This window comes from Culex pipiens, chromosome 3 (assembly GCF_016801865.2).
Source record: "Culex pipiens pallens isolate TS chromosome 3, TS_CPP_V2, whole genome shotgun sequence".
Lineage (NCBI taxonomy): Eukaryota > Metazoa > Arthropoda > Insecta > Diptera > Culicidae > Culex > Culex pipiens.
The window spans coordinates 30,495,652-30,509,042 of record NC_068939.1 but is presented as its reverse complement, the minus strand read 5'-3'; the positions used below and the strand labels follow the sequence as shown (position 1 = coordinate 30,509,042).

The 13,391-nt window shown below is 33.9% G+C and overlaps 1 protein-coding gene across 2 annotated transcripts in view; it reads right to left on the bottom strand.

Annotated features, from left to right (window-relative positions):
• The window catches only part of LOC120428812 (opsin, ultraviolet-sensitive), a 306,492-nt gene that overhangs the window by 65,717 nt on the left and 227,384 nt on the right, over positions 1-13,391 (bottom strand). For both annotated transcript variants that reach the window (XM_052710758.1, XM_052710759.1), the window contains exons 2-3: positions 5,694-6,112; positions 2,859-3,000 (exon numbers count right to left, since the gene is read on the bottom strand). In XM_052710758.1, coding sequence (XP_052566718.1) covers positions 2,859-3,000; positions 5,694-5,820 — 269 coding nt within the window. In that variant the 5' untranslated portion in view covers positions 5,821-6,112. The remainder of the gene's footprint in view (positions 1-2,858; positions 3,001-5,693; positions 6,113-13,391) is intronic.

The window sequence follows — 13,391 nt, the reverse complement described above, 5'->3', positions numbered from 1 at the left end:
AACATTTGTAATTATAACTCGGGACTTCGTGCTCTAGTTTTTGTTTATTCAAGGTCAAACATTACAACGCGTTTTTCTCGGAACGTCGAAATGGTGGTTGCGACAAGATAGCACGACAGCGTCGACATCATATGATTAACATGATGGGATGAGTGGGACGTGGAATCGAAATAGGATTCCCTGTAGATTTGTGTACCGTCATCTGGGGTGAATCGGGACTACAGTCTGAATAGGGACAGCAGTGTTTAGAGTACTTAAAGGTTTTAAATTTGGAAATGGATGTACACATTTTGTTGGTCTGAGTCTGTTCTATCCGAAACCAACCAGAAAAATCAAAATATTGTGCTCTAACATGGTTGAAACTGCTGTCCCAATTCGCCCCATGTGTCCCAATTCACCCCAGTTGACGGTACCTTTCTTGTTCCGGGTAGTCATAGCATTAGATTGAAGCTTTTTTTTTCTTAGATTTTTGTGGATATCAGTACTTAAAAGTTGAGATTTATTCATACCGACATTTATCATTGCCATTCATTCATAATGTAGTTTCAAAATCTGCATATAAATATTTTGTTTTTATTGACTCAATTTAAACTCAAATTGGATGAAAAAAGTGTTTTTTGTTCATAATTCGATTATCCGAAGTTACCAAGAAACATTTGGATAATTGAACTTCAGATAATCGAACTCAAGTCTGTTATGTATTTTGGAGATCTGAAGCTTAATTAATACACTCAACACCCGGTGGTTGGTCACTATTTTGTTTGACACTTTTTTAGTTTGTACCCCGTTGGTTGGTCAAAGTCAAACTAAAAGCTCACGCACACTATCAAAACAAACCTTTGGGAGTGTTTGTGAACTCCGTGTAAAAGGGGTGTCAAACTAAAAAGTGACCCCGTTCGTTTGACAACAGTTGGTGTCAAATCATCGGGGTTTGAGTGTAAAGCAATTCAAGGCGAATGTTGCTTTTTGGACGAAATTGTTTAATTTGCAGCAGGATTCTTTTCATCATCTGTTATTTATCCTTTCAACTTTGCTTGGGAAATTAGATTAAAGGCATCTGTAACCAAACACCAAAATCTTGATAATGCTATCAAATTGCGTTTTTCACTCGTTACGCTCGAAATCGTTTCCGTTATCACTTCCAGTCGGTGTGGTACATTAGCAAGTCATTGCATTTAATGATCCTGGCCAGGCCGGCTTCGGAAAGTTTCGCAAATGGCCACGCAGTTCTCTTGAAAGTCCGTCCGGGCGTTCCGTTGGCACATTCATTACATGGAAACGAACTTTTCTGCAAAGCAAAAGTCTCTGTCAGTCACAGTTTCCTAGGGTCGTACGTGTTGAAAGCCGATTTGGATTTTGATCCCCCGTTTGTTCACAGACAAATATGCTTCTTCACTCTCTTTTGGCAGCACTTGCTGCTACGGCAGAAAAGATTCAGGGTAGGCGTCGCGACGCTCATGCAACCAAGCAAGCTGATGGTTGCCAGAAGAGCTTGAAGAAAAAGTTGAAGTTTTCAGCGGTGGTGTTATAAATTCTGTAACATTCTTAATATTTGACGAATCTTTTCGCACTCTTCGGCAAAGTTGTTCCCTGGAACACGAACTATGAGCTCGTGAGGTTTTTGAAAAATGCAAAAATCGTTAAGGGGCTCAAAACTGGCAAAAACCAAAACGCACCGATTTTACGGGTTAAATCCCATTTAAACTTCAAAGTCAAAGCGCCAGGTCCTGTCGCAACCAATCAAGCTCATATTTGGGATTCGGGCTCAGTACACCTAGGGGATCATGCCCTGAAATGCCCGCAAAAAATCGACCGTTTTGTTGCATCCTAGTGTGTATTAGGATGTAACAAAAATGACTTTTTGGCGGGCATTCAGGGGTTTGTTCCGGTGGGCATACTGAGCACAAATCCCAAATATGAGCTTGATTGGACGTAACAGGAGCTGGCGCTCCGCCCTTCAACTTTAAATGGGATTTAACACGTAAAAATACTTTTTTTCAAAAATGTCTATTTTTGAGGCACTTTGGCCACCAATGCGTTTACCAAAAACATCACTGGCGTGTAGGCCAGATCCTTGCGCATGTTTTGGTATATATGACATTGAAGTTTGGAGCATCCTAGAGCTCGGTACAGACCTTCAAAGTTTGGCATTTTTTCGAAAAAATGAATCTGCTGGGGCCATTTTTTCGAAAAAATGCCAAACTTTGAAGGTCTGTACCGAGCTCTAGGATGCTCCAAACTTCAATGTCATGTATACCAAAACATGCGCAAGGATCTGGCCTACACGCCAGTGATGTTTTTGGTAAACGCATTGGTGGCTAAAGTGCCTCATAAATAGACATTTTTGAAAAAAAGTATTTTTACGTGTTAAATCCCATTTAAAGTTGAAGGGCGGAGCGCCAGCTCCTGTTACGTCCAATCAAGCTCATATTTGGGATTTGTGCTCAGTATGCCCACCGGAACAAACCCCTGAATGCCCGCCAAAAAGTCATTTTTGTTACATCCTAGTGTGTATACAATATGTGCGGTGCACACGTTCGGAATTTCATGGACGCTTGTTTATGATTTTGAGAACTGATTTTTATCCGTGTGTTCAATGATTCGCGTCTGTATGTCTGTGGTTTTCTAATGAAACTTTTCTCCAAGATCATGCCAAATTGAACAAGCTTTTACTTGATGAGTCTTAGTTTCCATTTTTTGTTATGAGCTACCCCTAATGTTAGTCCTTTTTTGAATAATTTATTACCATTTTCAATTGGGACAAAAATTCACGCCCTCGATTCGTCCAAAACTTGTCACTCGAATTGGCGAAAGTTTAACAACCCCCCAGCTCTTCTCCCCCCAGCTCTTATACTTACGTCCACAGCAGGCTGGTGTTGGAGACCTCGGTCGCGACGGCCGTGTCCTCACCCGGCGGCAACGGACCGTCGTCGTTCGCCAACGAGCCCACGGTTTGCAGTGAGGCCGTCATTTTGGCCATTAGGGGCGACAGATGGACATCTGCAAAGAAGCGAGAGAGGACGAGATAGATGCGGATAAAAAGTTGTGACACTCACTTTTCTGTTAAAAAACTTTTGATCATTCGGCTGAACTGCGGGTTTGTGTAAATGTGTGTGTGTGTCAGACCAGGATGTTTTGGGGGAGGTTATTACTTTCCTTGAGGGTTGCCCAGTGCAAACAGATTACCGTGAAAGGCGATTATTTTGGTTTTTGTTTATTTTGTTTATGACTCCTGCTTTTCATTCATTAAGGGAGGAAAAAAAGGCTTTTTAACTAACGGGCTTTCACAAAGCTGCTTTACAAAATTAGGCTCACCACACTAGAGACAATGGGATGAAAATAGCAAAAAATTGCCTCAAACAAAAGCTCGACTTTCAAAAACTCGGTAACTGATAAGGTCTATTACTCTTTATTAGTCATCATGGCAAATGATTATCACCCCAAGATTTCAAGCAGGTTTAAACGTGATAGATAGATCGGGGCTGAAAAAGCACGATTATTTTATGAGTACACAAAGTTGTTAACTTTCATGCTCCTTGGAGGTGGAAGATTTTTTCAAATTATACCATTCAAACAAACTGGGTTTATCTCATTTTAAAAATTGAGTAATTCATATCGACTTTTTGCTTTTTTTTAAATTTGGATTAAACTTTTTGTATGCCTTCTATAAGTCAAAATAAACCATTTTGTATTATTAGGGTTTTCATACAAGTTTCCATACAATTTTGTCTTTCGCTATATTGGAAATAATGATTGGAACTTTTTCAGGGAAATAGGAATACGTTATAAACAAATCCCGATTATTCTAACTCACGTTTAAAAACATGTTTAAAATAAGTTTTTTTCTTCTATTTTTTAAATGTTGTTATGATTCCGTTTTTCCAACCTACCAATAATGCCAAAGATTTTTTTTGCCTGAAAAAAAAAACATGACGGTTAAAACTTAGTTTTTACTAAGCTGTTCAAAAACGGGTGTTTTATAGAAAACCTAAAAGATCTAACTTTCCAATGGTGCGTACCTGAGCTTGTGAAACATGGCCCGGTTCGGATTTTGGCAGATTTTCCGAGGACGTAATTCCGAGTTGGTACGAAATTTCAACGAAAATTCAATTCTATCGACCTAAAAACCTTCACAACCTTGCTATATTGACTCAAAAATTATTATTTAGAAATTTTTCGGTAATATTTCTCCATTTAGTTGAATTTAAATTTTACAAAATTAAGTTTAGATAAGTTTTGTATATAATTTCCAAATTTATAAAAAAGTTCAAACTAAGTAATTAGTTATTTTCTAAATTAGTTAAGGATGGTTGGGTTTCAGACACTGGAGTAATTGTGATTTATCAACAAATAATTGTATTTATGTTGATATTTCGAAAGGTGTACAAACTTGTTTTGCACGTTTTTGCAGTTTTAAAAAGTTTTTGTTATGGATTTGTTTTTTTTTGAAATTTTTAAATTTTTACTTTAATGTTCTAGGAAAAATTAACATTTTATATGTAATTTTAAAATTTAAAATATTTCTGAAAAGCGCAAGCCGTTCAAAAAGGGAGATCTAAAACTACAAACGCGTTTACAAAATCCCAGAGGATTTTTTTTTGAATTAAATATATTTAATTGAATCTTTCTTATAACAATTACATTTGATTTGCACAATAAGTGGTTAGCTGTGGCTCTTCAGCTTTAGTTTGCTTTTCGTTATTTAAACACTGTTCATTTTCATAACTTTAAAAGTATATGAGTTATCATTTTTGTAACACTAGGTACAATCAGGATTTTTTTAAGAAAACATAACCTTACCTAAAACTTACTTAAACTTAAAATAAACTTAACCAATCCAAAATCTCAGGGGTGTTTCTCTTTAAACTTGAAATTTATTAATCATTTAATTAAATTCAATAGATAAGGGTTTGGAAGACTAGCGTGCACAGGGTGGGGCAACATGAGGCACCATCATCCTCAGAAATTTGTTGAAAAATTAATCAGGGGGTTGTCCAAAAATGACGGAAATTTGAAAAAGCTCATATTGTTGCCCCACCTTCTTCGAGGATCTGGACAAGCTAGCGGTTTGGAACCACCGAACCGAAATTTGAAAACTAATATTTCAAAATTAGCTACAATATTTTAAAAAAAATATTAGTTTGCGGGGATATGTATTTACATAATTTAGAGATGATAATCCTTATTTCTCCATTGAAATTTTCATTAGACAAAAATGTTGAACTCTTACATTCATTCGATCATTTTTAAAATACCGTCATCTTAGAGAATTGGGACATGCTGTTTGAGCCTTTTTACTGCACAATATTGGGATATTTTTTATTGGTTTCGGATAGATCATACCGTCATTAGGGATGATATTGAGCCTGGGGGTGAGATTGGGTCATACGAAAATGTTGATATTTGTATGAACCAATCGCACCTCCCAGATTCAATGTCACCCCTAATGACGGTACATGGAAAAAAGTACATCATTTTTCATATTTGCAAAAGCCGGATTTTTTCGAACTTCTTTTTGTTTTTAAACATTCTGGGAAACATTTAGCTAATTGCTTTATTTAGCTATTCCAACAAGATAGACATAAAAAGAATACAATGGTCATAAATACCATTCGATTCCCGGTAAAACATAAAGCGAAAAATTCGAAAAGAAAAAAAAGAACCCATCACCATCCTCCAAATTCTGTCTTTACCTTCAATGGCACGGCCACCGCCGGAAATGTACGCTTGCGAGGCGGCCACTTCCTTCAGCTCGTAATTCGCGCTAATATTAGCGATGGTTTCGCCTAGCACGAACAGAATTGCTATGAATCGTTTCATCGTTAGTGAGTGAAAATTTTGCGCTCGTTTTTTTTCGTTTTCTCGATTTTCACGTCGCCGTTTAAAGACCCCTAGGCTTTGGTCTCCGTACGGGGGGTGATCCCTTAGGGTAGCAGCAGCAGCAGCAGCAGCAGGCGACGACGTCGGCGGCAATCTACGGCGTGGTTCAAGTTGGCCATGCACTTATCTTGTTCGGGGGGAAGGTTTGTGCCCTCCTAAAAGTGGGTGTGGTTGTAGCTATTGATCCTCTCCTAGGACCCGGAAGGATAATCCGATTTGGCGGGGACGATGCCTGAAAAAGATAACAAATTGAAAAAAGGAGAATTAGGGATACATCTTAAGTCCAATACAATGCTGGGAGATAAAAAAACGTTCGCGAAATACGTGTTTGGCTTTTTCAATGGATTTGATAAGGTACGCAGCAGGTGCGTTTTCCGAGAAGAAAAAAACATTCCAATGGATTTTTTTCCATTTCGTAATGGGAAAACATCTTGGAAACATGATTTCAAACAAATAATAAATTCAAGGCAAACAAATTATAATTGAAAAGCAAGATTACTGATAAATGAGAAAAATGATTATAAGTAATCTTCCACGTTTTCGCAAATCGACTTTTTTATGTAATGGAATTTGTTTGATCTTTATGGTGTTTCAGCTTTGCCTATACTTATAACACGCAATGTCACACTGGCTCAGACCCCCCTCCCCACCCCAATTATGTATGAAAATTCAAAAATCTGTATCTTTTTAAGGAATTTTTCGATCGATTTTGGTGTCTTCGGCAAAGTTGTATAAGGACATAGCAAAATATAGAGACTTTTATCAGCTTTCAATTTTTTTTCAAGAGTGGGCAAACATGTGCTTTAATTTTAAAAAATGAAAAACTGCGACTATTTTCAAAAAAGTTACCTACAAATGGCTTTAACTTGAAAACGGTGCAGTTTATCAAAATTTCACTGAAGTACTTTTTGATTGCAAATTTGATTTTAAATTTACAATCAGTATTGATTCAAAAATTTATAATTCGGTCAATGATTTTTTGCACAACCTGGAAATTTCTGAAAAGTTGGCATTTGATGTCCCCTAAAACATATCAAAAAATGAAAAAAAAAAACAAAATAAAAATAGTGTTTTTTTGCAAATCAAATTTTTAGTAACAAAAAGTGATATTGAAAATCAACAAAAAAAATATACCTTGTTACATTTTTTTCCAGTGTAGTCCTTATCCATACCTACAACTTTTCCGAAGACACAAAATCGATCAAAAAAATTCTTCAAAAGATACAGATTTTTAAATTTTCGTATGTCATTTTTGTATGGACAGCTGAGCAACTCTCTACGAAATCGGCCGATTTCGACCATTTTTATTTTTTGTATTTTTTGATTTGACTCAAACTTTGTGGGGGCCTTCCCTATGACCAAATAAGCTATTTTGTGTCATTGGTTCACCCATACAAGTCTCCATGCAATTTTGGCTGCTGTCCATACAAAAATGGTATGTAAATATTCAAACAGTTGTAACAGTATTGTTGAAAACTTTTGTGAAAAAATAGGTACACGGAAGAAAAAAATTTGCAGATTTTTTTATCAACTTTTTTTTCACTAAAACTCAATTTCCCAAAATACGTATTTTTTGATTTTCGAGATTTTTTTATATGTTTTAGGGGACAAAAATCCGCAACTTTTTAGCCATAGAGAAACATGGTCAAAAAATCTGCCGCCGAGTTATGAATTTTTGAAAAAATAGTGATTTTTGGAAAAAATCGAAGTTTCATGCAAAAACAAGTTTGAAATTATTTTTTAATGCAAAATTGAATTTGCAATCGAAAAGTACTTTACAGATTTTTTGATAAAGGGTTCCGTTTTCAAGATATAGCCACCGAAAGTTTGATTTTAGCGAAATATTTGCAGTTTTTCAATTTTTAAAAATAGTGACCATGAGTGACCATTTCTAAAAATATTGTTTTTGAAAAGTTAAGAAAATTTGCTATAAAATTGTCTAAGAGACATTGAAGATTGGACCTCGGGTTGCTGAGATAGAGCCGCTTTAAGAAAAAGAAACACGAAAATTGAAGTTTTCTAAATCTCACCAAAACAGCCCACCATTTTCAAATGACGATATGTCAGCAACTAATGGTCCGATTTTCAATGTTAATACATGAAACATTCGTGAAATTTTCCGATCTTTTCGAAAAAAATATTTGAAATTTTTTAAATCAAGACTAACATTTTAAAAGGGCCAAACATTGAATATTACGCCCATTTAAAATGTTAGTCTTGATTTAAAAATTTTCAAAATATTTTTTTTCGAAAAGATTGGAAAATTTCACGAATGTTTCATGTATTAACATTGAAAATCGGACCATTAATTGCTGAGATATCGTCATTAGAAAATGGTGGGCTGTTAGGGTGAGACTTGGAAAACTTCAATTTACGTGTTTCTTTTTCTTTAAGCCGCTGTATCTCAGCAACCAGAGGTCCAATCTTCAATGTCTCTTAGACAATTTTATAGCAAATTTTCTTAACCTTTCAAAAAAAAATATTTTTAGAAATGGTCACTCATGGTCACTATTTTTAAAAATTGAAAAACTGCAAATATTTCGCTAAAATCAAACTTTCGGTGGCTATATCTTGAAAACGGAGCCCTTTATCAAAAAATCTGTAAAGTACTTTTCGATTGCAAATTCAATTTTGCATTGAAAAATAATGTCAAACTTGTTTTTGCATGAAACTTCGATTTTTTCCAAAAATCACTATTTTTTCAAAAATTTATAACTCGGCGGCAGATTTTTTGACCATGTTTCTCTATGGCTCAAAAGTTGCGGATTTTTGTCCCCTAAAACATATAAAAAAATCTCGAAAATCAAAAAATACGTATTTTGGGAAATTGAGTTTTAGTGAAAAAAAAGTTGATAAAAAAATCTGCAAATTTTTTTTTCCGTGTACCTATTTTTTTCACAAAAGTCCTCAACAATACCTACAACTTTGCCGAAGACACCAAATTGATCAGAAAATTCACTCAAAAGTTACAGCTGTTTGAATATTTACATACCATTTTTGTATGGACAACTGCCAAAATTGTATGGAGACTTGTATGGGTGAACCAATGACACAAAATAGCTTATTTGGTCATAGGGAAGGCCCCCACAAAGTTTGAGCCAAATCAAAAAATACAAATAAAATCCATTTCCGGTTTTGGTAGAGAATTGCTCAGCTGCAAAATTTGTATGGAAAATTATATGGACAAACTAATGATGCAAAATGGCTTCTTTGGGCATACCGAAGGCACCAAAAAAGTTTCAGCAGGATTAAAAAATACAAAAATTAATATCAAAGAAAAAATATCGATTTCGTAGAGAATTGCTCATATGAAAAGTGACAACAATGCAAGGAGTTTTTTTCGGCTTTTGTTGAATATCTCAGGATAAAAACCGAGTTTTGGGGGATCTGTGAAGGTCAAAGGTTAGGTATTGAGAGTTGCACAAAATGGCGTTCTAAAATCAATTTGGCCCAAAATCGACGGGCGACAAGATAACACGACAACGACGAAATAACGTTCAAGTAAAGAAACAATATTTGAAATTTCTTGATAAAGTGAACCGTTTTTGAGTGCTGAAACTATTGAAAAAATAGTTTTTTGAAATAATGAAATACTTCATGAAAGGGAAGCAACCCTGTAGAAAATATTTACGATAAGTTCAGAAATATTCTGACAATTTTCACCTTTAGACTTTGCTGATCAAACTGCTGGGTGCAAAACTTAAATTTGGGAAAATGAATTTTCAAAGTGTCACCTAATTAGTAAGTAAAGTAAATATTTCCCATGACCCATGAAGAGTTTCGTTGTTTACATGTTAAGGTTAATGTTAACATTTCATAGGTCGCCTTCCCTAAGGTGTCGTGATAAGGTCCAGCTTGTGATGATACACTACCTTACCTTTACCAAGCAATCGAATCCATAAGGAAAAAGATCACCAGTTGTGTTGATCCGAGCCGGGATTTGAACCCCGATCTACCACTTACGAGGCAGAAGCGTTACCACTGGGCTACGTGGCTCGGTCTGCCTTATAAGCCTTTTTGAAAGAAGTGATATCTCGGAAACTTTGAGTCGATTTTAAATGTTTAAAAATACTTCACAAAAATTGTTGTATTTTTTAATCCACTACACAAAGATATGACCCGCGCCTACCCGGGTGGCAAAATTACAAAATTACTTTTTTTCGCTGAGTTATAAAGTACAGATTTATTTGGGATATATTTAGTAAGTGATGATTAGCTCATTCATTGGAAAATAAAAAGTTAATTGATGCATCAACTGATTTTAGTTATCAATGGTGCATTTTCATCAAATTACCTTTATACAGGGTGTTTGGTTCATGGATGCGGATACTTGCTGGTCCCCTAGAGGACCCCGAAACATGAAAAAAAGTCTTCTACGGCATGGTCGAATTCTCAACCTAAACCGAGTTAAGTAGAATTTACTGTTTTGAGGAGTTTCTACACTAAAATCGATTTATCTCATGATTGTGATCACGAAAAGCTTCGCTTCTGATTTCATGCGAAAGCTGAGTAAATTTCACGATAAAAAATGATTTTTGAAATTTTTTAAACTTTACTTAAGTCTGCCTACAGAGCCTTTACATTTTTTTCTTGCCCTGGTGTTGTTAGTTTTTTGCATTTATTTTGCGTAAATGGCAGGTAAATGGTTTGTTTTATGTATCAAAACGATGCTCCTAGATCCCCTCTACAAATCTCTCTAAATAACCATTTCCCAATTTCTTTTCCTAAAGCCGCTATTTTAATTTTATTGGTGAAAAAAATCGAAGCCAGAAAACTAGACATGGTATCTTAATAAATCAAACCGACGCCTGTCAGAGCATCGCGCAAAGCATACTTGATCGACGCGCGCGCGGCCGCATGTTTGCTGGAAGGAGGGTGACAGTAAGAAAACAAACGACGTGTGCCCATTGCATTGTGGGAAAAGTTCGTTTCAGAATTGTTACAATACCGGAGGTATTTTGTCTCGCGTTCTTTTTGCAAACGGTAAAAACAAAAGTTAAGGGACGGCTATTTAAGGGAAAGAAGGTGCTAGTTTTTAAAATGAGTAAAATGCAATAAGAGCGGCATAGGGTCTCGTTGAAGGATTTCCACTGTTGTTCAGTGTGCGGATCGTTTGACCCACACAGGCGGTACAACAATAAATAATTAAGCTGATTAAATCAAACATTTAAAACAAGCCCATTGACAATGCAAGTAAAAGTTTAGTTAGCAGGAAGTAGATACTTAGTTTTTTTAGAGTTCTACTTTTTTTACATTACAAAAAGGATAAGTTGAATTGTTTAAATCCAAGATGTATCTAAGTTATTTCTTGCGTGTGTAGGACAATAGCATACATTTCTATCAAGCACCAAATGTTGGCATATCAACAACCTTTTGTTTAATTAAAACTTTTGAAAAGCATTTTTTATTGAATAGCTCTATCAAGACCTAATTCGGAATGTGATCATAATTTGATAAAAATGTAAAATCAACCAATTTAATAGAAAGAGTTTCTTTCCTCTGTGCTTTAATCATAACATGTTGAAAATCGTTTTATGATAGATTTTTGATTATTAACGTGAATTGATATTTTTCAATCATTTTCAAACATTGCAATTGGTTTTAAAGTAAATAAAAAAATGCACGCTTAGAATAACAAAACTTCTTAAGAAAACTTATAAAAACTTTTGCATGAATAAACACAGATTTAGTCATTTAAGGAAGTGCTTACTTATTTTATTTATTTAAGAAGGTGATTAATAAATTGATTTATTTAAGATAACCTACCATGCTATGCATGAATTCTCATCGAAATAAAAATTCTTTCCTTAAAATCTTTTGCCATCCAAAAAATGGATATGAAATGTTTTTGGTAAATAAAAATAATTCTTCCATGGTTTCCTTGTAGGGGAACTCCATTGAATAATATCGGAGCAGACATTCACAAAAAAAAACAACTACCGTTATCAGGGGTGACAAAAGAAGTCTCCAAGCGAATAACAAAAAAAAACCGAACATTTCAAACATGATTTTAAAGATTTTTAAAATTCCCCCTAAAGAAATTACTTATAATTTTGAAAAAAAAAACTAAGTCAGAATTGGTCATTTTGGTATGGTATGTTTTTACAAAATTTTATCAATTTCTTCTGAAACTATGAAAAAGTTTTGATCAATTTTGACAAAGTCAAAAAAGTGCGCTGAAATGATTTGATTTTTAAATTTTCATTTAACAAAAATGGAATCATTGAAATGTCTCTAAGTCGGGATAAAAAAAAACACTTTGATTGCATGGGACCCGTGAATTTAATTTTTGTACTTTAAAAAATTTAAAATTTCAAATTCGAGCATCGTCATGCACACGGGATATGTCTTGCGAATCTTCACCCCAAATTGCAGCTAATTCGGTCAATCACATCTCGAGATATTATGGCACCCGTAAATCAACTCGGTGTCCAGAGAAAAACGCTCGCAAAGTTTGACAGTTCGCTTTGCGCATGGCTAAATTTTCCACTAAGGAAATTTGTACAATCGTTGCGATTTCACTTAGGTGACATAACCAAATACTTGAATTACAATTCAATTGATAGTTTAGTTGATATTTTTGGTGATCCTGAAAATAAAAGAAACTGTCTTTTAATTTACATTTATTTTTCAATCATAGAAGTTGTAGTAAATGGAAAAACGTAAATGATATCACAATGCACCACATGCAACAGCAAAATCTACCCACCTGATGATTCCATGTTGTTCTTAGTGATATTCTTCACCACATCGAATACATTTGTCATTGATGAACGGCTTATCCTTGAAGCTCATGAAGCTTCTGAAAAATAAATGTACTTAAAACTAAACTGAATTCAAGTTCATGAAAAATGTACCTCAGATTCGTGATACCTAAAATAATTAAATTATTAAATGATTAAATGATTAAATGATTAAATGATTGAATGATTAAATGATTGAATGATTAAATGATTAAATGATTAAATGATTAAATGATTAAATGATTAAATGATTGAATGATTAAATGATTAAATGATGAAATGATTAAATGATTAAATGATTAAATGATTAAATGATTAAATGATTAAATGATTAAATGATTAAATGATTAAATGATTAAATGATTAAATGATTAAATGATTAAATGATTAAATGATTAAATGATTAAATGATTAAATGATTAAATGATTAAATGATTAAATGATTAAATGATTAAATGATTAAATGATTAAATGATTAAATGATTAAATGATTGAATGATTAAATGATTGAATGATGAAATGATTAAATGATGAAATGATTAAATGATGAAATGATTAAATGATTGAATGATTAAATGATTAAATGATGAAATGATTAAATGATGAAATGATTAAATGATTAAATGATTAAATGATGAAATGATTAAATGATGAAATGATTAAATGATTCAATGATTAAATGATTAAATGATTAAATGATTAAATGATTAAATGATTAAATGATTGAATGATTAAATGATTGAATGATTAAATGATTAAATGATGAAA